Raw genomic sequence first — 27,444 nt, forward strand, 5'->3', positions numbered from 1 at the left:
TAGCCAGCATTTATGCTGATAGTGCTGTGACACTGTAACCAGTTTCAGCTTTAAACCATGCTTTATGTATATGTGACAGAACATCCCCTTATATTAACATGTGACTTTTATAACATTAAATGTGTTGCAATTCCCACAAAGCAATGTCTATATTACCACTGCATTATTACACAGTAACTACATAACAACTACACAGGAACTGCCTATTTAATATAGGTGTGACTTTAACACTACATAAAAGTTCCCATGCAGTTGTTATATAGGTGTAATTACAGAATAATTATTAGAATAATAAGTAACAGAATAGTATTAATCAATGTAATATGATCAGTTTACCTTGTTACAACACAGTTACTTCACGGTAATTATGTAAAACGCAAGCAAATATGTAAAACACTTCCTTTAACTGCTGGAAAAGACTGATCTGTAGTGTATTGGAAAGATACACATGTGTAATTACATAGACTATACAGCTGTAATCATTCTGCAACAATGACTAAATCCTTAGTAGTTACAGTGTTATTACATGTTATTCATGTGTAACTACACAGTTATTAGAGACAATATAAAGTGAGACCCCTCATAAATTTATAAAAAGAGCAATGCCCATGAAACCAAATCACCAGCATCAACAAAAAAACTATCAGCCTCATTCACAAACCTTTCTGAAGAGGAAATTCCTCCTTAAAACCCACTTTTGCAGTTTTGATGAAGATGAAGATGAAGTTTTCTTATTATCTACACACACTCAAGAGCACAAAAGTGCAAATAATACTCAAAACCCAGACTTGTCCATCGGATTGCCATAGGGAGAAGCGTGATTGGTCACTCCAGAGAACACGTCTCCACTGCTCTAGAGTCCTGACGGCGCTTTACACCACTGCATTCCACGCTTTGCATTGAGCTTGTTGATGTAAGGCTTGGATGCAGCTGCTTGACCATGGAAACCCATTCCATGAAGCTCTCTACGCTGTTCTTGAGCTAATCTGAAGGCCACATGAAGTTTGGTGGTCTGTAATGATTGACTCTGCCGAAAGTTGCCGACCTCTGTGCACTATGCCCCTCAGCATCCTCTGACCCCGCTCTGACACTTTACGTGGCCGACCACTTCGTGGCTGAGTTGCTGTCGTTCCCAATCACTTCCACTTTGTTATAATCCCACTTACAGTTGACTGTGGAATATTTAGTAGTGAAGAAATTTCACAACTGGACTTGTTGCACAGGTGGCGTCCGATCACGGTACCACGCTGGAGTTCTCTGAGCTCCTGAGAGCGACCCATTCTTTCACTAATGTCTGTAGAAGCAGTCTGCAGGCCTAGGTGCTTGGTTTTATACACCTGTGGCCATGGAAGTGATTGGAACACCTGAATTCAGTGATTTGGATGGCTGAGTGAATACTATTGGCAATATAGTATATTTTTCCCCCAATGTGAATGTTAAATTCAGCCAATAAATATTGCATTAAATTGTGCAGAGGTGTGTTCTCTGTAGAAAACAACTTATTTTCACTAATTAAATCACCAATACATGTGCCCAAACTTTTGCATACGACTGTATATACCCAAATGACATTCCTCCAAAATGTGGTCAGTTCTTAATCATAGATAATCAGAAAAGTGAGAAACCAATATTTATTGAATCCATTTGGAAAAGCTGGGCATCGGCTTTAAAAAGCTGGGCAACCCTTTATTCATCTCTACTGAATGAACACTGTTTTAATGAAGCTTCTGTTGTCAGTGTGATGTATTTTTCAGTTTTTCCTGTTTTTCTCCATATTGGCCACCAGCATATAGTTCATCACTGGCTCTCAAAAATAACTGTGTATGAGCGGAAACTGGAAAACAGTTCTGAGGAAGTCCAAACACTACACCCTTAAATTCACACAAAAAAGAAAGATTTATTTATTTTGTCCCTGTTTGGGACAGTTTTTTCCATCATATGTCTTACCATCATTGCACCTTTCCATCTTGACTTATTACTTTTATTATTTATAATTAAGTTGTACTGCAACTGTCGGTTTATTTCACTCTGGCCTAAATGGCACTACAATTTCTCCAGTGGGATTAAATACTGTTAGCAAACAAGCTACAGGTTAAGATACAGTTTATTTAAAGCTATCAGCATTTAATCTTTACTGGGTCCCACTTTATTTTAAGTGTCTCTAATAACTGTGTAGTTACTTGTGAACAATTTAACTACTAATGACTGAGTCACTGTTACAGGTGGATTACAGACGTACAGCCTACGCAGTTACACATCTGTATCATCTTCAGTTTTGATTTTGGACCAGTTTGATGGAAGCAGTAAGACATATCTGAACAACAGTTTAATAGGTTTTTACATTGCATGAACAGGTGCTGTGTTAAGGACGTTTTTCCTCCTGCTCTTATAAAACTCCTGTATCTGGGATAGGAGGATTTCTTATTACAGTGATGATAAAGAGAGGGAAGCAGGGAGAGAGAGAAGTAGCAAAAAGAATAACGTCTACTCACCCTCTGATATCCACGTCTGCTCTTGCAACAATGCTCAAAGTCAAATTCACAGGGTTACTCTTCGAATTGTCTTTATTGGAGCTGTAGAACAACAACAAAAACATGTATACAAGCTAGTATTCATATTTCTACTGTATGACAACGGTTAAAATATGTTATTGGAAAAAGTTTATGCCAATAATGTCTTTAGGTACAGAAAATGCTGTGTTTTGTTATAAAAGTATATGACGATTTCTGAGAAAAGTGAACACAACACCCCTCTAGCTAACTAGGCTTATATCACATGATGCTGGGAGTGAGAAGGCTAACATGCGCTTCCTCCTAGACGTGAAGCAAGTCATATTTTCAAACTCTTGGAGGTGAATTATAACTGTCAATTCTATGTCAGTTACCAGAAGCCTGCGTTGGCCAGCAATGTCCTGAGTGATGACCCAGAGAGAATGACGTAAAATATACCAGAGACGTTATAAAGGAGGAGACAGGTCAATGGTTAAAAAGAGGACCATTTGACTGCCCAGAGAGAACAAGGTCAAATATATCAGCGACCTTATAAAGGAGGAGACAGGTCACTGGTTAAAAAGAGGACCATTCAACCCGCCCAGAGAGAACGAGGTCAAATATACCAGAGATGTTATAAAGGAGGAGACAGGTCACTGGTTAAAAAGAGGACCATTTGACCCGCCCAGAGAGAATGAGGGTCAAAGGTTACCTATCAACATGTGCATCAACAACTGAGCTACAGTTTCTAACTGTACACCAGCAAGGTGGAAGGTGGTGACAGGCATTTCGAATAAAGTGGCCAGGGAGTGTATATAATATGGTTATAATGATGAAGGCAGTGTATCTCCTGACTCAAAGTTACTGACCTACAGATGTCCATGAAACTTTTAATGTGTAAGACACTGTGTCAGAGACAGGGAGAGGATGCATGCAGGGTGCATGGGTGTGGGCTGTGTGAGGAACAATGGAGTTTTCAGGAAAAACTGTCAATGTGCCATAGTTCTTCATGTCAACTGTCTCGCCAGTCATTGTGCTGGGAAAACCGCAGTATCCCAACTGAACCACACACACACACACACACACTCACTCAACTCTCTCTCTCCCTATCAAAACACAATTTTATCTGAAACTTATAGACCAGTGCTGTCAAAGCTAGTATCTTATAACATGTTAATGTGCTAAACAATTAACCAACTTTTAACGCTTTTTTCTAGTTTGACCCTTCCAACTATCCGTAGTTCCACCCTAAAGCTCACCTGCTCCAAAAACAAAAAACAATACCGTTCTTTAGGCTCAACTTTGATTAGACAAAAGAATGAGATTCATTGTGATTAACTACACAGGCTAATCCAATTAACCGCAATCAATTATTGAATGTTTGACAGGCTAATAAAAACATTTCGTAAGCTAGGTGTCCCCACTCTCTTTAGTGTAAAAAAAGGGGACGTTTCTGTACAATGACCCATATCTACACTATATTACCAAAAGTATTCGCTCATCTGCCTTCACGCACATATGAAATTGAGTGACATCCCATTCTTAATCCATAGGGTTTAATATGATGTCGGCCCACCCTTTGCAGCTATAACAGCTTCAACTCTTCTAGGAAGGCTTTCCACAAGGTTTAGGAGTGTGTTTATGGGAATTTCTGACCGTCCTTCCAGAAGCACATTTGTGAGGTCAGACACTGATGTTGGACGAGAAGGCCTGGCTCACAGTCTCCACTCTAATTCATCCCAAAGGTGTTCTATCGGGTTGAGGTCAGTACTTCCACACCAAACTTGCTCATCCATGCACGGCCATGGACACCCATTCCATGAAGCTCTCTATGCAGTTCTTGAGCTGATCTGAAGGCCACATGAAGTTTGGAGGTCTGTAGCGATTGACTCTGCAGAAAGTTGGCGACCTCTGCGCACCATGCGCCTCAGCATCTGTTGACCACGCTCCATCGTTTTACGCAGCCGACCACTTCGTGGCTGAGTTGCTGTCGTTCCTAATCGCTTCCACTTTGTTATAATCCCACTGACAGATGACTGTGGAATTTTTAGTAGTGAGGAAATTTCACGACTGTGACCCATTCTTTCACTAATGTCTGTAGAAGCAGTCTGCAGGCCTAGGTGCTTGGTTTTATACACCTGTGGACATGGAAGTGATTGGAACACCTGAATTCAGTGATTTGGATGGGTGAGGGAATACTTTTGGAAATATAGTGTATCTTTCTTTACTTTTTTCATTCTCTGTATCTTTTTCTGCCTGTCTCTCTCCATGTCTCTTTCTCTTTCTGACTCTCTCTCTCTCTCTCTCATTTGTTTCTTTTCAAGGTAAAAAAAATCATAGGGAGAAGACATTTAGCTAACATAAGCCACCTGGAGAACTTTCCATTATCTAGACACCCACACACACACAAATACACACACACACACGCACACGCACACACACACACACACACACACACACACACCACTCCCCACTGTGTAACCCAGCCTTGCTCTGTGCAGTGGAGCAGTGTTTGGGGTCTGTGATTAGACCCTTAGGGAGACACCCCCCTCAAGCTTAGCACACTGCCAGCCTCCTCCAAGAGCCACACAAACACTAAACCAACATCCTCTCATAAACACTCCGACTGTGTGTGTGTGTGTGTGTGTGTGTGTGGGTTACAGAGTGTAAGAACAAGAACCAATGCAGGACAGATTGTTATTATAACACAGTCTTAAAAACCCCCCTCAGAGCGCAGACAAGGACAGGCAACAGAGCAAAGACTCTGAACACGTGTGGGTAAAATATCTCCTCTACTGTTAGCACTACTATCAGTTTAAAGACTAGAGTCTGCACTTCTGACAGAACGTCTCTGTTATGTCTCGTATAGCCAGCAAGAACTGCAACTTCTAATGGTTAATAAGGAATTATTTCATTGCCAAACTGTGATAACATTTAATGTCTCAGCAGGTTTATTTGAGGAAGGCATTCTGCTGCTGTCAGAACAAAACCTCTTATCTCCATTTTTGTTGTTTTTCAGTTTGTAATTACACTGTGTGTATGTAATTTCATGATGAATGGACTGAAAGAAATGGCCTAAAATGACATGGAGAAAAGTCCAATTCCATTGACTTACATTAAAAGTAAAGTATGTTTTTTCCTTCTCCTGTAAAGATGCTCTCTCTGCCACAATGGCAGAAGTGGCCCAACGCCATGTTACCTTGTGACTGCTTCTGCTTAGTGATATCACTTAATCCTTTTTTCGCCCAAAACTCAGCTGGAGAATTCCATTTAATGTACCGCCCTGGTGAAAAAAGCTCAGAGAACCCATTACAAGTGTCTGCTGGTTCCTCGTAGTGTCCAGTAGTCGCAAATGTTAATCTGTGTTTTCTTGATGAGTTTATATCAAAGTGTAAATGATTCAAATCATTTAATCAGGTCAAGCCAATTCCTGTTTGGAAGCAAAACCATCAGGTTTTATTCCTAATGGTTCTGTTCGAGTTTCGGTATAATTTATTGTTTTTTTCTGCAAATAAACCCAACATTCGTGATAGGTTTTATCTTGAAAGTTTCCATATTTAATTACCTTCTTATCAGTATGACAATGTTAATATATGTTCAGTGTAACTCTTTTCCCCCGGCAGTTCGTGGTTTGCCCTTTTTCCTCATGAAACCGGCAAAAGCACTGAGAGCAGCACTGATGTCATTAACAGGCTGGAGGTGCACGTCAAGCTGAGAGTGCATGTCTGAAGCCAGACTCTTCTCCTTAAACCGTTCAGGACTTTAATCCACCTTTGGGCCAAAAGAGTTTCAGTGTGTTTTAACAACAGTTCCAAATCATTATTTAGGCCAAACTCAGCCTACCAGACCAAGCAAAACACGCTGATACTGTCTTATGTTCACAAAATCTTCTAAACTGAAAAGTAACAGTGAAACTCAAACATTATTAAGATTATTAAGTCAAGGTGTTGGAGTTCCTGAGTGGCGCAACCATCTATGCATTGGCCCTCTCATCAGGAGATCATGAGCTCAGTCCCTGGCGATGCTACAGCCCAAGAGAGCACAACTGATCTTGTTCCCTCTGGGTGGGTAGGATGCCTGCTGACGTAACAGATCTGGCGGTTCAGTGGCATTTCGAAAAGATATGGTGGCGCTTAACAGGACTCTGAGGAAGCCTGTGCTAGCCTTTGCTCTCCTACCACAAATGGTCTCATGTGATTGAGGGAGTCCTAACTAGTGGGTGGAATTAGATATGACTAAACAGGGGAGAAAATTGGGAAGAAAGCAGTAATTCCTTCAGAAACAAAGGGCTAGATGTTAACTGTGTATCGAGAGATGAGCTAGAGTCTCTAACTGGACCTACAGCGGATAGGTTTCTGAAATGATGATGGTAGTAGGAACTGGATGAAAGGCTGTTGTACCTGAGCACCTGCAGTTCAAAGCCAATGTGAGCATCAGCTTCCTCCAAACGCCTCACAGAGAACCGCAAACCAATGGACACCTAGAGAGAAACGGAGGGAGAAAGAATGATGGATTTATTGTCTGTACAGTATTTGCTGTACTATTTAAATGCAATTAAATAATTACAATATTTATTACATTTACTTTTAACCCAGACAGTGAGCATATATGCCCATTGGCTTGATAAGGTCAGCACCCCAAAGACTGTTTGCCGCTGCTGGTCCACCCTTGGACCACCCAGATCACTGTCTTGCATATGATAAGTTAAATTTTAAAGTTAAATCTGCTTAACCACTGGTGGGCCCCCAGAAAATGCTGAGCAAAATGCCAGTGGACCACCGGCTTTGCCATCAGTGGGCCAACAGTGGCCTACTATTCTCTTGCTATCAGGGATGTTCTGTCTCAATGTCTCAAGTCTGCTCATCTAAACTGTCAAAAATGGCAAACTTTTCTTTTCACCAAGCAGGACTATACACACAAGACCAGTAGTAGAGTTCAAACAATGAAAGAACTAAAACAAAATCAAACTGAACACACTAAGAAGTACCCAGTGCACCTCTGAGCACCGACAAAACAGGGGTTCTCAAACAGGTCCCCCCTGATGGTCCACATATCTGCTCTGTAATGATCTGTTGCAAGGCTGGGGTTCCCTGAGGACCACTTTGAGAACCACCGTGCAAGGGCCTCAATGCAGTGGAGCAGGCAACCACGTGACACCATGAGGACCAATCACAGTCAGGGGGAGGTTTGAGAACAGACTATGTGGTCAGTTCTGTTTAACAAGTGGTGCACACTGAACCACACAAACTTGAATTTTGTTTTTTGGTTGTGGGGAGATTTTAAGCTTGGCTCCAGCATAACTGGCTTCACTCTCTCTGGGTGGGTAGGATGGCCCTCCATCTTCCTACATCACTCTGTGTGATCCTAGCCAACATGGGATTCTATTAACTGGTGCAACAGACCTAGCAGTTAGTGTTCTCCTCCAAGCATGTTGAGCTGTCCAGAGAAGTTGCACTTAGTGGCAGTTTTGAAAAGGTGCACCAAAAGGCCAGCACATGCTGCACCCTCCGTGCTGGGTAACATCTCGGTGGTGTGATGGGGGACCTAATTGGGAGGAGAACTGACTGAAAATGGGAGAAAATTGGATATCTTCAAAATTGGAAAAAAATCAAAACCTGATTGAAACCTGAGATGCTGTGAGACATTATTTCTCAGCTTCAATTAGAACATGATTTTGCTTTCATTGGCACTAGCTCTGACTTTCATGGGTTAAAATGACATCTGTAAGTGACATAAGAGTCCCCACAACCCCCTTAAACACCCAATACCAAGGCTGCCCCCCCATCTCACCATAATTAACAAAGCAGTGCTGTTTTATAAGGCTGGGGGTTGGGTGCATTTTAATCATCCTTACTACTTTCTGTATTGGGACAAACATTTGCTTCCAGAATCAACTCAACAACAAAGCAATTTCCTAAAAGCTATGACATTTCACTTGCTCAGAAAGCTATATATATACCCCTCCCCCCATCTCTCTCCCTAACTGTGCCCATATGCTGCAGTTCATTAGTGTGCCTATGATAATGGCTGCTGGGATGCCTAATGAAGGCCAGCTCTGTGGCTACGGGCTATACTCTAATTCAAAAACGCCCATAAAACAGGCTCTACAAAGCCTGCCTCAGAACCGAGGGGTGAGAGGAACAAGTGCTGTTAAACTCTAAAGAGAGAGAGCCAGCCGCGGAGCCTCTCTTTTTGTGGTCGCACGCTTACGGTGGAGGGAAAAAGAGAGAAAAGTGCCAGAGAGCTGGTACATCACAAATGTCCCGCACTGAAAATGAGGACCATGTTTGTGTGACTGTGTGGGGCCAATGTAAAAGCGAACTTCATCAAAGTTCAGGCTTTACTAGGATCATATATTTCCGCAGAGACAGTAATTGTCCAATTATGCTGATGAGATGACCACATTTGAATCACAAACGTCTTTACGAAACGCAAAACAGATTAGCATGTTTAACGTGGGAAAATGTAAAAGATGCTTAAATTGAATTGGGTTTTCCACAAGAATGAAATTTATTGACTCACCAAAAGCAGTTTATTGGTACAGGATCCTTAGTTCTTGTATGATTTGGCCACTTTATTAATAACCCCATCCCAGGGTTTAAAAAGAGGGTGGTTCAAGGGTTTTGGGGGATCCCAAAGACACAGAGAATATAAATGTTGCTCCATGTCATACACCAAGAAATTGATTTTTCAATAGAGTTTTCAATTTGGGCTGTTCTACAACATGCGATGGGTAACATTCAAACTAGTCTAGTTGTGTTTTTAAGGCTACGTTCACATTACCAGGTTGAATCCGATTTTTGTCCTAATGTGACTCAGATCTGATGTTTTCAGGGCTGTGTGGACACAAATCGGATCTTTTCAAATCCAACCTGAGCCACTTTCATATGTGGTCCTAGATCGGTGTCCCATTTGTGGCCATGGGACCTTAATGTGACGCCCAGACCGGAATTCATGTGGAAAAGCAGCTCATCTCACCTTTTCGCCCTTCATCTCGCTCTAATAATGCAGCTGAGAGCTGATCAGAGTTGATGATCTTCTCAGTGAAGCTCGTTCTACTCGTTAGTTTGTGCTGATGATGCAGTGATTCATTCACGTGACGTTACTGAGTAGGATGTGCACATGCGGGTCATTTCAGGACGCCAGTTCATTCACATTAATGATAGACTTGAATCACTTAAGCTACGTACACATTACAAGCCTCATTGCTCAAATCTGATTTTGTGCTCAGATCAGATCTCTCTGACTCGATGGTTCACACTCGTTTAGGTAAGTGATTCAAATCTGTCATCAATGTGAACGAACCGGCGTCCTGAAATGACCCTCATGAGCTCATCCTACTCAGTCACGTCACGTGACTGAATCACTGCATCATCAGCACAAACTAACGAGCAGAACGAGCTTCGCTGAGAAGATCATTAACTCTGACCAGCTCTCAGCTTCATTATTAGAGCGAGACGAAGGAGAAAAAGGTGAGATGAGCTGCTTTTCCACCGTTTACAGTGTTTCAGTGATGTTCTACAAAGTTATGTAATGCCAATAAGTGCATTATATGGAGTGAAACTGAATGAGAAACTGAGGTGCAGCGAAAAATTGCAGCTCAGAGCAAACAGATCAGGAGAAAAGGATTTTGTTCAATTATGAGAGAAATAAATGGAAAACAGAACAGTATATGACAGTGTTAGTGTTCCTCAGAGACAGGGCTGGGTTGGACAAAGCTGTAGATGCTTCCTCACAAATGAATCCTCACAGAATCAAAAGACCTGATTAACGTGTCTCAGCTGTGCGTCATTAACACACCATCGACAACCTCTTTTTCCAATAACTTCTGGGCAAAGGCGTCTACAGTCGGTCTGTGCGAGACGACAACACCCTAATGAGGGACGAGCGTGAGGAGTGTGGGAGATATTAAAACAATGCGCTCTATTTTAGTGACATTCATTCCCAGACAGGCAGGGGAATATCTATCTTAAGACAACAATGAGAGCATTCTTTGGGCCAGTCTCTGCCCATTAATAACCTTCACTTGCATCATTTACAACATTTAAGCGGAGATTCATGAACATCTGGTAGTCGTACAACTACAAGTCACTGTTTCAGACAAATCTTGCATCAATCGAAGGCGTTATGCTTTCACCACTTTGTAAAAAAGTCTCTTAGAAGTCAACTTATTACATTTATTAGTCTTTACTATAATATTTATAACAACTTACATAATAAATTAGCTACAGTGCCATGACAAAGTGCTTGCCTGAGTTCTGATTTCCTTTATTTTTGCAAGGAGATCTTGAGTAGCCACATTATTTATTGAAGGAAAAAAGTTTTGCAACACCTGTATCATGTGTGAAAAAGTTATTGTCCCCTATACTTTATAACATTGAGCAGCAACAGTTTTTCAAATCGCTGTGGAAGAATTTTGGCCCACTCATCTTTACAGAATTGCTTTCATTCACCCACATTGAAGGCTTTTGAGCATGAACTGCCCATTTAGGGTCCTGCCGAAACATCTCAATGGAGTTCAAGTATAATTTTGACTGTCATTCTTCAAATCTTTCATTTTGATTCATTCAGAGGTGAACATTCTCCTGTAGGATTTTCTAGTAGAGAGCAGCATCGATGAAGCAGCAAAGCATCCCTAAACCATCACACTACCACCACCATGTTTCACTATCGGTATAATGCTCTTAGTGTGCAATGCTGTGTTAGTTTTTGCCAGATGTAATGGGAAAATTCCAATTTTGACCCACAGAACACTGATTTAAAAGGCTTGGTGGTCTTCAAGGTGTTCTTTGGCAAATGGGAGACAAGTCTTGATGTCCCGCTTTGCTAGCAGTGGTTCTCGTATTGCAACTCTCCCATGGATATCATCTTTGCCCAGTCTGGTTCCAATCGTACAATCATGAACGCTGACATAATCTGAGGTGAGCGAGGCCTGCATTTCTTCAGATGTTTGTCTGGATTCTTTTATCACTTTCTGGATTCTCTGGATTTCTGGAGTCATTGCTGTGGTCTTTGGTAGGAATTTTGGTAGGCCTGAACTGTTGGAATCCCACAGCCTTAGGTACAGCTCTGTAACCCAGACTGATATATTTCTATAATTTTCTTCCCATCTCTTCCAGAATTTCTTTTGATCGTGGTACAGTGCGCTGCTTGTTGAGACCTTTTGGCCTACTTTATGTTGCTGTAAAGATTCCATGAAATTTAAAAATTGTATTTTTTTCTTAAGTGTTTTTGAAGATCTGAAGCAAGTGTGACAAATATGCAAAAACAGAAGAAATCAGGACAGGGCAGTTTTTCATGGCACTTCAGATGTCATAAATTACATTTACCTGCCAGTCATGTTCTGTATGGACAGGCTGGACTTTGCACTTCCATCCATGCAAGATCTGGGACACTAAAAGTCACCATCAAATAAACAGTATTTAAAGCTTTCATCTTTGAGAGACAAAATCAAGCTCCACCTTTGTGTCAGATCTGAAACAATCCACAGATGTTTCTGTCCATCTATCCGCTGTGAGGTGAACACTCTGAAAGGGGTCTGGAAGGATGTTTAGGTGTTTGATTTACAAATCAAAGAAGCTACTGGTGGTGTTCTCAGAACAAAGAATTGACCACCCCAGAGTCCAGACCTCAACATCACTTAATGCTTGTGATTACCTTAATTGGGCGAAGCAGAACATACAACCAACTTCCAAGACTGAACTTTTGAGAAGATATTCTAATTTCAGTAAAATATGACTGTAAGGGCAAGAAAAGCTTTTCATCAAGTTCAAATAATAACAAAACTATTTATACTACTAATTGGAATTTACTAGCAGGCTAATGTGAAAGTTTTGAAAGTGAGGGATTGAAGTGATTAAAATACAAATAAACAAACAAAAAAATAAATGAATGTTGTACTGTATTTGTAATTCTTTTGACTCATGTCAAGCCCAATTCCTTGCAACTTACATGTACCAAATCTGATTCTGATCCTGTTTTTTCATTGGCCTTCACAAAAGGGTGGTGTTCAAGCTGTGGGGCACCTGAAGCATATATAGCACCATGAAAAAAATAATGAATGGCCTGTAGCACTATTTACGACATCCATACATGTGGTATGACTTCAGAGGAGACTGGATATACCAACTGAAGAGGCAGTAGAACTGAGAGAGTGACATATCCAAATGCTATTACATCCTCAAACTGTAATAAACTTGTCTATGTACTTAGTGTGCATCCACTGTTGTTTGCATGGCTTTTAGGCTTGTATTCAAACAACAGCAAACATTTTTCAGTGTTGCTTCAAACAAATACCCCAGCGAGTCCTCACTCCAATGGCTGTGGACGCGTGTAGGTCTAGTTTATGGACAAATGAGTCACGACGGTTCCTTTATGACACGTTAGGCTGAGAGTGGAAGGGGGTGTAATGGTGCTGGGGAAGATATGAAGCACATGTCTTCCTTACAGACGCTGTTTAGAGTCAAGCATGCAGCTCAAGCAGAGAGGAGAAGGAATCCATATGTCTGAGTGTGAAACAGGGTTAGACTCTGTTCTGAGTGAACCCAGTGTCCTCTACGTGAAGTCTAGAGAGGGATGCGCATTACTGTTAGTGTACACGCTCAGAAAACCTGTCACTGAAGCAGTACCCCTCTCGTCACTGGGGTAGGACCCTCAGTATCTTTAGTCAGGCAACATAACTTGAACCATAATGATATTTTCTAAGCTGTACTGACTCCACACACCCTGTGTCGTCTCCAGGCTTTTTTTTTTTAATGTTCTGTTTCAAAACATTATGATATGAAAAGGGACACATATGAACTTCTCACCTGTAAAACGTATTTAAGGTTCACAATTGGACCTTAAAACCACTGCTGTACTTTTGGGGGAACATTTATACTGTTTGTTCCTTGATGAACGAAAAATGTACCTGCACAGAACCTTTCTTAACAGTATACAGTCTCAGTAGAGGCTGTATCTTCTGCACTGAATCCACAGTTGAGGTCTGCTAGCTGACCCCAGCCCAAATGGGGCTGACAATATATCCAGATTTCGGACTCATGCTTACAGCACTGTTCGAAAGTCGGAGACCACCCTATTTTTACTTCATTTCCAGAGAAAGTGGCCGTTAAGCCAAAGCTATTAGATGTAAGATAATCCAGATGGATACAGAAGGAGAAAGTCAAAGACAAAATGCAAAAAAGGAGGTAAAAAAATTTGAGACACAATATAGAAAAAACGGGACTCCTATAAGTTTTCATCTTTGAGAGGTAGAAGAAAACTAACCTATGCTTTATTTCTGAAAAGCAATCTCAGATTGTGTCCATCCTTCCACAGTGAGAAGAGAACATTTTGCTGTTGTTGGAAGAAAACCTTGTATCTCCAAAATGGTAACTTTACAGGAGAAGGAAAAAAACCTACTTTACTTTTAATGTAAGTCAATGGAACCAGACTTTTTTCAAAGTTGTTTTTGGCCGTTTCTTTTGTATCAATCATCATGAAATTTACACACAATGTAAAGAACAACAGATATTTTCAAATTATGCCAAAAACTGGAACAGAAGAAAATTGGAGATACAAGGTTTTCTTCTGACAGCAGCGATTTGCAAATCAAACAATGAAGATGCTGGTGCTCTCAGAACAATGGACTGACCCCCCCCCAGAGTCCAGACCTCAACATCACTGCATGTGCTGCGGATTGCTTGGGTCATGAGATAAGAAAATGCAACCAACTTCTAAGACTGAACTTTGGGGGTGTTGACAAATAAACTGAAAGCAAGTTTCACAAAAACACTGGAAACTGAGTTACACTTTACTGTAGGGTGCTGTTCATAAGGCCACATGACACCTACAAAAGCTTGTCCTAACAACTGACATAACTGTTTCTAAATGTTTGTTTTAATAAGTGTCACTCGCTTTAAAGGTTACATTTGTCAATTTTGATCAAAGTCACCTGAATTATCTTTTATGAGAAATGACGTCTGTTATAATAAGCTATTATAAACAGTAATGTAGGGTTATGTCAGTTGCAATGACAACCTTATGTAGGGGTCATGTAGCCATATGAGCAGCATCCTACGTAGATTACTTGTTGAAGCTTCTGTGTAATTTCCTCTTAAAAACATATTTGCTGCTTTTTCCAGTTGCTGAAAAATCAATAACTTGCACTTAATGGCTGCTTTAACTGGAATAGAAACAAATGAAGGGTCTCTGATTTTGCACAGTACTGTATACAGGCCCTTGGAATTTAAAGGCTTAAAATAACTTCTTCATAGATTTGGTTTTGTGTCAATAAGAGAAGAAATGAAGTCTGAAGTTTCTCTCCAGATCAGCAGCAGCATTTGACAGTTTTGCAGTGCTCCCTTCACCGCTCTGGATCCAAACACACAGCTGGACGTGAGACAAAAACACTCATTTGACCTGTCGTTCTCTGGCCATGAGCAGATCTCTTGATATTATAAACAATTATATATAACAGTTTCTTGTTGAAAATTTATGGACTATCGGAATTCAAGTGTGTGGAAAAGTATTCGCACAATGCAGGGAAATTTCTGGAAGAACACCAAGTTACCCAAAAGTCTTGGAAACTTTGCAGAGAGAGGTGTTTCACTGTTGTGAACGTCTCTACATGACGGTAACATCATGCACCGATCAGACATAACATTCTGACCACCCCCTTGTTTCTACGCTCATTGTCCATTTTATCAGCTCCACTTACTGTATAGCTGCACTTTGTAGTTCTACAGTTACAGACTGTAGTCCAGCTGTTTCTCTGATACTCTGTTACCCCCTTTTACCCTGTTCTTCAGTGGTCAGGAGCCCCATGGACCCTCACAGAGCAGGTACTATTTGACGTGGTGGTGGTGTGTTAGTGTGTGTTGTGCTTGTCAGAGTAGATCAGACACAGCAGTGCTGCTGGAGTTTTTAAACACCTCAGTGTCACTGCTGGACTGAGAACAGTCCACCAACCAAAAACATCCAGTCAACAGTGTCCTGCGGGTAACCACATGTTGTCAATAATGGAATATCCACTAAAACATGTCATTTAATCCATCTGTGTTCTATTTTTTCACAATTACCTAAGAATAAAGTCGGTCACACCAGTGACTTCAGCTAAAAGCTTCATATAAAATCATGAGTTAAATGAGAAAATCTCTGATAACTGAAAAGACGCAGTGGACTGACCATGAGCTTTTCTTCATAGATCTTCAGAAAACAGGTAAAAGGAAGTCAAGTGATGTCATTGGTGTGATTTTTATTTCAAAATAAGAGTTTTTTGTTACACAGTAACACCAGTGACACGACTCCTGGGGAACTTTCATTATATATTTTATATGTATTTGGCACTTGTTTTCTTTATGTTATTTTAATCGTAAATTCCATATTCATGTACAGATTATTACAGTTTTAAAATAGCAGAAAAACGTTTTTATCTCACAATATGGCCTCAGCCTTTACACATGACTGTGGGGATGAGCTCTTCTGTCGCACTTGGAAGTCTATATAATTGATTTAAAAACTAATATTGCTAAATTGAGGCTCAAAAAGGCATAATTGTTAAAATAACTTGTTTTATTTCAAAATAAAAATAAATTGTTTCAAGTGTAGCTATGGAAGCACTATGCTGAATCCACTACAGCAGCATATCTGTAAACGCTAGGCCCACAAAAATGGACGTTTTCATAGAATGACTCAAAACTGTTCTTTTGCCAGGAACCAGGCTGAGACACATTCCTGAGAAGCACAGCGTTCTCCTAAAAGGTCAAGTGGTCAAATGTGGCCTGTGGGCCAGACAGATTTAGAAGAACTGAGGCAAAATGACTGTGAAAAGTACCGTTCTTGAGGGGTAGAGTCCCTGGAGACAGAGAGAACCTTGTCGTGGGGAAAGGGGGTGGAGGGGGGATGGCTGTTTCTTTGTTTCAGGAGTGTTTGGTCAGATCACAGCCCCCATGTGCTTCCCATGTGGTTACCGCAGTGGTGCTATGACGTGAAGGAGAATAATGTGGATGTAAATGTGTGTGGGGCAGGGGATATGTGGCCATGTCGCTGGTGCCACGTTAATTTGACACATGTGGGTTTAACCCTGGAGGCTCCAGCAAAGCAGGCGGTATCCATGGCAATGACGAGCACCAATCTGGAACCTGTTAACATGTCAGCCTAAACTTTCTCATGAACACACTAGACGCTCCCATCCATCCTTTTTTTATCTCTCTCTATCTCTTTCTTTCCCAAATTAAATCAAATATCGCTGAAAAACTCGTATCTGCATTTTTTGACATTTTTCATTTTTTTTTAATAATTTGAAAATACTTGTGACCTTTTATTGGGTGCACATTTAATGACGAATTAACTAAAAGAAATGACCCAAAATGACATGGAAAAACGTCTGGTTCCATTGACTTACATTAAAAGTAAAGTAGGTTTTTTCCTTCTCTTGTAAAGTTCCCATTTTGGAGATACGAGGTTTTCTTCCGACATGTTTTATTGGCATAATGGGAAATCATGCCCAATAGTGACATTTATTCATAATATCAGAAAATGTGTAGTGAGGAGAGTTGCCACTCAGTAATGTTTTATGTACTGGTCAAAAACTAGAGGGCGCTCCTGAGCGAGTCCAAAATCAATGTGCTTTAATGGGCTTTGGTGCATAATCATAGTTTTGTAAATGCTTAAAAACATTTATACATATGATCATCAGCCGTAATTCCAATGGATGCATTTCTCATTCCTCCTTTCGGCATATTCAATTAGAGCAGGACAGATTTTCTGCAGTGTGAACGGCACAAAGCTTCACGAAAACTTTTTTCCAGTCAGATTCAAGCTACAATTGATTCAGATTTCTGGAAATATGACTCAGCTTGACCAGTCAGATGTTAAAAGTTAACATGTGCAAAACACAAATTATTGTTCTGTTAACTTAAAATTATTAATATTATTGAAATTTTAAGTTAACCCAGTTAGTTTTTGGTTTTAAACACTGCATTTTTTACAGTGTTCCTAGTTGTAATGATATACTAGCTGTATTTTAACCTAAACATGCAATAATCTCAGCAATTGTGTTGGTGTGTGTGTGAGACAGAGAGAGACGAGAGTCAGAAAGATCTGTGTTTTTTCCTATGCATGAGCAAAATGTATGGTGATGTTTTTTGTCACAAAGAAATAAGAGATGTCTGAAAATGACAGATTAGCACAAAGTGTGAAAATATCCTTTGCTATTTTAACAATAAATTTTCATAATCATTTGCTACTTTAATAGAAAATGGTGTCAAAGATCCAGGGTTGACTGCACGGTTGGTGAAAGCAAGAAGAGCGTGTTGCGCTTTCCTTCAGCTGGAACAGAAGACGTGACTTGGCTTGAGCACAGGCTGAGCTTGGCCTACACACTCATCAGTTCATTACTGAATCCCCAACCAGTTGGGGTTCCAGGCAAAAAATGAAGTACTAGCTCTGAGTTTTGGAGCAAGAGACAGCTATGAGCCAGGTTTTGGGTTTAGATAAGAAGTCTCGGCAGCTGGTACCTACTTGGCCAGAACTTGCCAAGACTTTTTCCAATCCGATTGAATCCCTTCCGACTACAGATTTTTAACTGAGGTGTTTATACTCACTTTACTCAACAATCTGATGGAAAATCTCACAAGCACACTAAAAGTAATCCGATCCAAAGTTACGCGCATACATAGGACCACCATAGAACCATATCAGAACCACTTAGTGTAAACATTACCATGACAACAAGCATCACAAGGGATCCAGTCAGAGTGAGATGAGCAGCAGTGAGCTGTGCTTGTGTTTTAATTACTTAAACAATGTCAGACTCAGGAAAAGATACTTCACATGTACTTATTAAAGAAGACAGAGACGAAGACATTGTGTTCTGAGACACATAAGCTGGACGTCCGTTCCACCGCTGTCTTTTAAAGATCAGAGCATAAACTTTGTGTCTGCTGCAGACCAGTTACTTCTCCACCATGTGGAACGATATAAACTTTCGCTGTGACGCGACACCCATGCAGAAAGGACTTAAACTTTCCGATAGGGAATGTAATCGGATACAGGCATTTATACGGCTATTATTCTTATCTTTAATGGATTATTTACAGGATTACCCACCTCATTTATTCGGATTGTATTCTGAATGGCCTCAATCAGACTAGTCTATTCCAATTGAGGTGTTTACATGGACTTATTCTATTCCGATTGAGCTATTAGATTATTAACAAGCTATTAGGCTGCATGTAAATGTAGCTACTGCTGATTTAGTTAGTGAATTAAGCTGTAAGCCCACTGCAGGAGCTCACTGACACAGTGTTGGGTGAAGAGTATCTTTTGTGAGTGTCTCCTACCTTAAAGCATTGCTCCTTCTGTTTAACAACGGCATTCATGGTCAATGAGACTGAGCTCACAAAACACATTAAAAGCACCATATTCCAGGACCTCAACAGTAAACACATTGACCCTGCCACAGATGAATTCTGTCTATTGCTTTGGATTGCCATGGATTCCTGGTTTTGAACATCTTACTGAAAAAAACAAAACTGTATCCTAGATCATTCCAGTAGCTATGTTTTGCCCATACCTGGCCAGCAAATCCACAGAGGCATCATTACTATAGCAACCAACATAAACATGTGAGCCAATGTGACTGTAGTCTGACCATACGAATCAGACTGGGTCAGCTGCTCCTTGAAAACTCAACTCTTGATCGAGACACAAATACGATTTGCCCTGCAGTCTGAACAAAGCCTTTCACCCATCTCACAAGCACTGATTTCCTTTTCTTCACCTCAGGCCTCTTCTTTCATCCCTTTGTCTCTCCCTCTGCATATCCCTCGCTTCAGAAAGAGGACAGAACAAAACAGAAACTTCCCCAATTTTTCCTAAGTGCACTTTCCCAAACACTTCCATCACAACTTCTCCCTCTTTTCCTCCCCTCGTAAACTTAATTGACCTGCCCCCCTCCCTCTCTGTCTCTGAAGTGGGCCTTGAAGACAGGGGCTCCGCCTCGTTCCAGTCCAAAAGGCTAAAACACCCATCAATCACACACTGGTAAGAGTGGTAGACCCCTGTCCCACTCTCTGAGGCTAAAAGCATTCAGCAGATGCCTGATCTGGACTGCACGACACACCATCACCACGTCCCTGTGTTTGCACTGGGCTATGAACAGACATAACACAACAGGTACAGTATTGCAAGCAGTACTTCTATGAGGGTGGTGAGGATCTAGTCGGCTTTGTTCAGGCTTCAACATACTTCTTGCGAATCGAAATTCTTGAGGGTTGTGCGAAGCCAAAGTGTCTCTGTGAGCTTGCCTTGCATACTTTCTGTGGTTTTGTGTCGCTTCTCGCAGCTGCTCCACTAATGCAGTTGATGCTTTGACATTTTATGACTAGTGGAAAACAATTCTGTTTTCCAATTGTGGCGGCACGGTGGCGTGGTGGGTAGCGCTGTCGCCTCACAGCGAGGAGGGCCTGGGTTCGATTCCCCGGCCGGGTGACCGGGGTCCTCTCTGTGTGGAGTTTGCATGTTCTCCCCGTGTCTGCGTGGGTTTCCTCCGGGTTCTCCGGTTTCCTCCCACAGTCCAAAGACATGCAGTCAGGCCAATTGGACATGCTAAATTGCCCCTAGGTGTGAGTGTGTGAGTGACTGTCTGTGTCTGTGTGTCTGCCCTGTGATGGACTGGCGACCTGTACAGGGTGTATCGTGCCTTTTGCCCGAAGACTGCTGGGATAGGCTCCAGCACCCCCCCGCGACCCTGACGGAGAAGCGGCTTGGAAAATGGATGGATGGATGGATGGATGGAAAACAATTCTATCACAGTTTTAACTAGGGTTGCGGGAAAAACCTGATTCTTAGATGCATCGTGAAGTGGATGTGAACGATTCTGAATCACTTCACAAATGTCAAAAATTGAATTTCTAAATATTTAATTTATAACAATGTTGATGGAACATAAAAGGCGGAACTTGGAAGTAGTTAAGTTCAGTGCTTGGACAGTCTGTGGCAGCACATAACAAAAACACACATGGTTGAGTGAAAAATCTGACCAGCTCCCTCTGCATTAAAAGCCAGGTTAGGCCAGGAGTCACAACCCAAATGTTAAGAAGAGCCATTTTGTCCTTTCAACTAAGTAAAACCACCTTGGGCGTCACAACATTTAATGTCCAGTATGTGTTAATATCCTAGTATGGGATAAAACTATTAACGAAAGCTTTAAGTTTTAGCTGTAAGTTAGCCGTTTTCCTCCCATTTCCGCCAGAAAACTTTCTCAAAACTAGAACAGTTTCTTGTAAAATGTCTCTCAACGTTCGACTGGTTTACGAAGCTTTGAAGTCGTTTCTTATTCTCCAGAACGTTCCACCTTAAATTCTGCCTGAGGTGCCGAATGTAACTGCTGCACCTTTTAAGGTGGAACGGGAAAATGGATCATTACAAATACTTTGCTTTAAAACTACCAAAAAGGTAAAAAAAAAATGCATCAAGACGCATCGATAATTGTTTTATAATCGCATTGCAGCCCTTTGAATCGTAATCAAATTGAATCGTGAGGTGTCTAAAGTTTCCCACCCCTAGTTCTAACTATGGCGATGTGCGTGTCCAGAATGCCGCCACCATTTAAGGTGGAAAATTTGAACAAGAAGCTGGCGAGTGCAAAGCCAAACTCAGCCTCGTCCTTTTGTAAACCTAAATATAAGATAACCTATATGTTTTGGTGCTTATTATAAGTTAGTACTACCAAGTTAGTACTACCTATCATTTTACATTTAGGAGGTTTTCACTGTTTATTTAACAAATATGTGTTTCCCAGTGAAATATTGGTGTGTTTGTCAAAGTGCTCAGCGTGAATTTTTACAAAACTAAGCTTCTCGAAGTCGTCCATCTTTGTTTCATGGCACGCCTTTTTACTGACTAATCACAGGATTTGTCACGTGGCGTCCTCATCCATGTAACGTGCCAGATGGAATCAGATGCTTGCGGTTAAAAGGAGAAAAAGAGGCTTTACTGTTAGGATCACAATCCAGGTTTGGGGTCAATAAACAGGCGTAGGTCAAATCCAAAAATGACGTCCAACACAAAAAGACAAACATAATAGAAAGCAGTAAGTCCAAAAAGGGTCAGGCAAAAGACAGAGTCAAAAAACAGGCAAAATATGGTCATACACAGGAAAAATAATATACACAGAAGAAAAACGCTCAGTAGATCAAGAAAGATACAATACCTCACAACTAGTCTAGGCTAAAGCCCGGGCTTATATACTAAACTACATAGGTCATATGACAACAAGACAGGTGTACAGAGTTAGTATTCTGGTGACTGTGCTGATTGGAGCATTAGGGCAGGTCAAGAATCATGTGATCTCTCTGAGGATTCTGGGAGATGGAGTCCAAGTGTATCTCAGAGCTTGTAGGATGCATGACAGTCCATGAAGTTCACGAAGCCTCCGTGCAACGTCTGTTCATTTTTGCCGCGATTATGTCATATTGTTCACTGAAGCTAGGCAAATGTACGCCTGATCTCATTCCTACGCCTTACTAACTTGTGGCCACACATTAGGATCGCAAGGCCTTGACTTAGTAAGGTGTGGCAACAAGATCCTAATACATGGTCATGACTTAGTAAGGCATAGGAACGAGACCACGCCTTATTAAGCTGTGCTCAAGGCTTAATTATCTCCTTCCCTTGCCTTACTTAGTTGTGGCCACACATTAGGATCTCATGGCCACAATTTAGTAAAGCATGGGAGTGACATCCTAATGCACGACCATGACTTAGTAAGGCTTGGGAACAAGATAATTAAGTTGTGACCATGACTTAGTTAGGCATGAAAACAAGATTGTACCTTATTAAGCTGTGCTCAAGACTTACTAATCTATTTTAAAGGCCTTACTAAGTTGTGATTACACATTAGGATCTCATGGCTTCGACTCAATCATGGCTCTGCTGTGGAAATCGTCAGGAGCACCAAGTTCCTCTGTGTCCACATCACAGACAACCTCACCTGGTCCCTCAACACCAACTCCAAGAGAGCCCATCAGCGCCTTTACTTCCTGTGGAGACTGAAGAAGGCTCATCTCCCCCCTCCCATCCTCACTGCAAGACCCTACAGTGTATAGTGAGGACAGCTGAGAAGATCATCAGTGTCTCTCTCCCCTCCATCATGGACATCTACACCACACATTGTATCTGGAAAGCCACTAGCACTGTGGACGACCCCATCCATCCCTCACACTCAGTTTTTTCACTGCTGCCGTCTGGCAGAAGGTACCGGAGCATCCGTGCCACCACTGCTAGACTCTGCAACAGCTTTATTCCTCAAGCAATCAGGTTTTCAAACTCACAAGGACTGAACTAACCCCCACACCCCCTCACACACATACTCCACACACACAACTCTTTTGATGCTCTACTTGCACTATCTGGAACATTGCTGCTACACTGTGTTTACACTGTTTTACGCTGGTTTTTCTAAGTAACTGCTGTGTTTATGTCTGTCATCTGACTGTGTGACTCACAGATCACAGCACGTTAAATATCTCTGCACCTTATTCCACTACGTCATGTCCAGAATGAGTGCTGGGTCGGTGCTGCACTGTCCTGTCTGTTCACTGTGTCTAATGTCTGTTTAATTTATCATATTTATTGTTTCTAGTTTAATTTTTTGTTTGCACACTATATCTGCATCGTTTGCACTTTGTACTTTTTGCTCCTTGTTGCACCGTGATGTTCCTGGAGGAACGTAATTTCACTCCACTGTGTACTTGTACATAGATGGAATGACAATAAAAGCCTCTTGACTTCACTTGTCTATGGTAACGCTATCATTTTGGAGGAGCAACACAAGGAAATCAGTGTAAACAAACAAGCGCTGTATTTTCCAAAGAGAGAAATCAACCTAACAGCAACTCAAAGCCTCATTTACTTCAAGGACAGTTTAAAAGTAAAAAGAGAGAAGCAAAGCAGTCAATAGAGCTTCACCTAGATCATGTGCCTCTTCTTCCAGGGTGGTAAACAAAAGAAACTGAGCAAAACCAGCATGTCGCGATTGTCAGAACAGAACCTCGTATCTCCATTTTTAACGTTTTTTAAATTTTTGGCATCAATTAAAAATTACTTGTTGGCCTTTACATTGTGTGTAACTTTCATGATGAATGGACTAAAATAAACGGCCTTAAATTCCTTGGAAAATCATCTGGTTTCATTGAATGACATTAAAAGTTAACTAGTTTTTTTCCCTCTCCTGTAAAGTTACCAGCTTTGGAGATAAGACGTTTTGTTCCGACAACAGTGATGTGTTGCGTTTTGAAAACTGGTATGCTGGTCGACCAGCAGGACCATGTTGGGTGACCAGCTAGACAAGTACCAGACAGTATAAACCAGCTTAGCCTGGTGATCAACTGCATTTGGGATGAGAAAATTGTGCGCATTCAATTTCTCGCTACACTGTTGCTTTAAGGGTGACTATTAAGCAGTAATGAAGTTATAAACTGTGATCTCCATCTGGCTTTGGTCAGGGGGGAGCATTTACTAGCTTATGTCTCAAATTAGAAGAGAATTAGCATTCAATTTGCGCTGGCTTTAACCAGCACGGCTATCATAACAGGAAAGGAATAAACAGTGATGAAGTGAGTGTGTGTGTGTGTGTGTGTGTGTGTGTGTGTGTGTGTGTGTGTGTGTGTGCGCGCGCGCATATGTTTGTATGTACACATTCAGCTTTCAGATATATTGTGGAATGTATTCCAGTATCTACTTTCCTTGCTGAAAAGATAAACCCAGCACAGAGCAGCGCACATTCTATGCTGGTCTAGTGCTGGTTTAGCTGGCCACCCAGCACGGTCATGCTGGATGACTGGCATACCAGCATCAAAAACACACACAGATAGGAGCAAATCAAACTCGACTCTTGCTTCAGATCAAAATATATGTAAGTGTTTCTGTCCTTCTTCGCACTGCGAGAAGACAACTCAGCGTTAGGGGTCAATGTAGCGGTCAAGAAGCCCTCAGTGAGAAAAGGAGAAAAAGTAAATAAATTCTGTCAAATTTTGTTTTATGTACTGATTAATCTACACTTGTAATTGGGATTACTTGTCTAATAAAAAAGAAGCTGTAATAAAGACACAAGTTGTTCATGCGAAATAGTGAAAAATGATATTATACATACAATTTTATGATGATATCATATCTAGTAGTTGAGGACTTTTGTGGATTCTGTGTTAAATATTTCCTATTTTTCTGACACACAAAAAGGAGAATAACTTGTACATAATGGCTGTTTTGCCAGGAAATTATGAATTATGAAAGGGTGGTCTCTGACTTTTGCACAGTACTATATATACACACAAGCAGTGGCCCACTCATATCATCAGGAGATGAGAGGATGCAGTGCTAAATTAAATGAATGAACACATCTGTATAACAGCTACATTCTCCAGAGGTTGCAGTGGGTCAACAGTCAAAGAATCTCAGAAACATCTGGATTAATGAAGTATCCACTGTGCACACACACACACACACACACACACACACACACACACACACACACACACACACACACAAAATTATCTTTTTTTGGTGGTCTGCTACTGACATATTCCTTTAGCTTAATGCATGGGCCTAAACACTATGACAATTTAGTGACCAGCACCAATTTTATATTTAGTTATAAATCATTTTGTATTTAGATATATACATTTTAATTTTATACTCCAATACCTTTGGCTAAAGTGACCCCAACTGAGCTCATTCCCAAAAGACCACATTTCCTAAACTCAAATAAACAGCAGGAACTTCTTAAAGGGCTCATATCATGGAAAACCAAACTTCCCTTACATTTAGGCAATGAAAGAATGCAGTAAACATTCAGTAAACAGTCCATAAACAACAATAACAGCCCACTCAAACACAGTACACACCCAGACACAAATAAAACACCCCCAAAACCTCTTTTAGTAGCCACGTTAACATGCAACCTACTGATCTGGTAATAATCCGACTAATAGCTCAATCGGAAAAGAACACGTCCATGTTTACACCTCAGTTGGAATAGACTAGTCCGACTGAGGCCATTCAGAATACAGTTTCTATCTGACTGAAGATAGAAAAATAATATCCGTGTAAATGTCTGTATCCAATTACATTCCCTATCAGAAAGTTTAAGTATGTTCTGCTTGTGCGTCGCGTCATAGTGAAAGTTTATAACATTCAACGTAGCGGAGCAGAAACTGGTCTGCAGAGGAGACGAAGTTTATGCTCTGATCTTTAAAAGATGGTGGGACGGATGTCCAGCTTATGTGTCTCAGAACACGACGTCTTCCTCTCTGCCTTCTTTAATAAGGACATGTGAAGGACATTTTCCTGAGTCTGACATCATTAAAAGTAATTAAAACACAAGCACTGCTCACTGCTGCTCATCTCACTCTGTCTGGACTCATGTGATGCTGGTTGTCATGGTTACGTCTACACTAAGTGGATTTCTACACATGTGCTTCATTTTGGATCTGATTACTTGTACTGAGCATGTAAATGGAGATTTTCCATCAGATTTTTTGATAGAGTGAGCAGATACATCAGTCTTAATCTGAAATCGAGACTGTATTTAATCAGATTGGAAAAATCTCTTTGGTATATAAAAGACACTGTTTTATACATCTAAGGTTGAGTTTAGGGAGTGTTCAGCCTTGGCACTGGGCCAGCAAATACGGATTCCTTTGTAGATTTGCAGACAATGCTCAGAATTCATCTTCAGGGAGGGAAAAAGAAACAAACTCGGCCCTGTTTCGCAGCATAAAAGGTATCCTACAGATAAACGATTCTTCCAAGTGCTAGTCATTTATTCCTCCTTCTTGATCTGATCTGTCTCTTTGCTTCTACCTTTCTCCCCTCCAACGATGTTACTCAGTCAGCAGAGTGACAAAAATTCAAAAATTCAGAAACACAGCCCACTGAGACTGGACTTTCATTTTAGCGGTACACTCCTACTGCAGCTCACACGCTTAAGGGTAAATATAGTGGAACAAGAAAACAGTAAAGATACAAAGACGTCAGACAGGAAATGAACATTGTATGTTCAGGGAATACTATAAAAAAAAGAAAAGCATTCTTCAAATTCACTGAGATGTGCTCTAAATGTGCTTATACACAATCATAGGTCATGTGTCAATGACTGGAAAGATGCCCAGTCCTTGTCTGAATCCAAAGAGTATCAGGACTAGTCATTTTTTTTGGCAAAAATGAAACCCAGGTTTCCGAGAAGCCTTTCAAAGCATGGGCATCAATCTGGGTAGGCCTAAAAGGCTTAAAGGAATAGTCTGGCAAAAAACCTCATTTGCACAATTTTATATTTACCCCAGATGTAGCCGATTGGTCGACACATGTTTGAGGTCCAAATTTTGCTTCTTTAGTTTAGAACTAGAATGGCTAGGCTAACATTGCTAACAAACACTAAAGCTCAATAGTCACCAAAATAGCAGCTATTATTTCTCTAAAAATACATAATCAAAAACTCACTCAAACTAATTAAGTAAAAGTAATTTGTTAAGTAGTTTTTTGTGTATTTTACTTTGTATCTGTACTTTACTGAAGTTTTTCCATTTTGGGCAACTTTTTACTTTCACTCCACTACATTTCAGAGTCTAATATCTGACTTTTTCCTCCACTACATTTTGAGAAATCTGTCGTTCCTTTTGGTTTCTGTCCATCATCAGCGTAGCAGCACAAAATTTTTATTCAACATAAATGACGGAACTAAGCTAACTTTGTCCACATATGCAGTCGTGAGTGATGCGTCTTTTTTCTGAATTTATACAAACATTATTTCATTTTATAGTGAATTAGTTTATTAGCTGGCTAATTTATGTTTATGAACTTAAACTGAAACTTTGCTTGTGTGTAAAAAGTGATTTCAGATCCACTCGGTTCTCCCTGATGGAAACTGTTTACCTTCAGTGTTTTGTGCTTATGATCATTTTAATAGACGTCAGCG

The 27,444-nt window shown here is 40.8% G+C and overlaps 1 protein-coding gene across 1 annotated transcript in view; it reads right to left on the reverse strand.

Annotated features, from left to right (window-relative positions):
* The window catches only part of itga8 (integrin, alpha 8), a 176,941-nt gene that overhangs the window by 38,730 nt on the left and 110,767 nt on the right, over positions 1-27,444 (reverse strand). Inside the window, exons 22-23 of the mRNA XM_017684423.2 lie at positions 6,890-6,969; positions 2,493-2,573 (exon numbers count right to left, since the gene is read on the reverse strand). Coding sequence (XP_017539912.1) covers positions 2,493-2,573; positions 6,890-6,969 — 161 coding nt within the window. The remainder of the gene's footprint in view (positions 1-2,492; positions 2,574-6,889; positions 6,970-27,444) is intronic.

Source organism: Pygocentrus nattereri, chromosome 24 (genome assembly GCF_015220715.1).
Source record: "Pygocentrus nattereri isolate fPygNat1 chromosome 24, fPygNat1.pri, whole genome shotgun sequence".
Taxonomy (NCBI): Eukaryota; Metazoa; Chordata; class Actinopteri; order Characiformes; family Serrasalmidae; genus Pygocentrus; species Pygocentrus nattereri.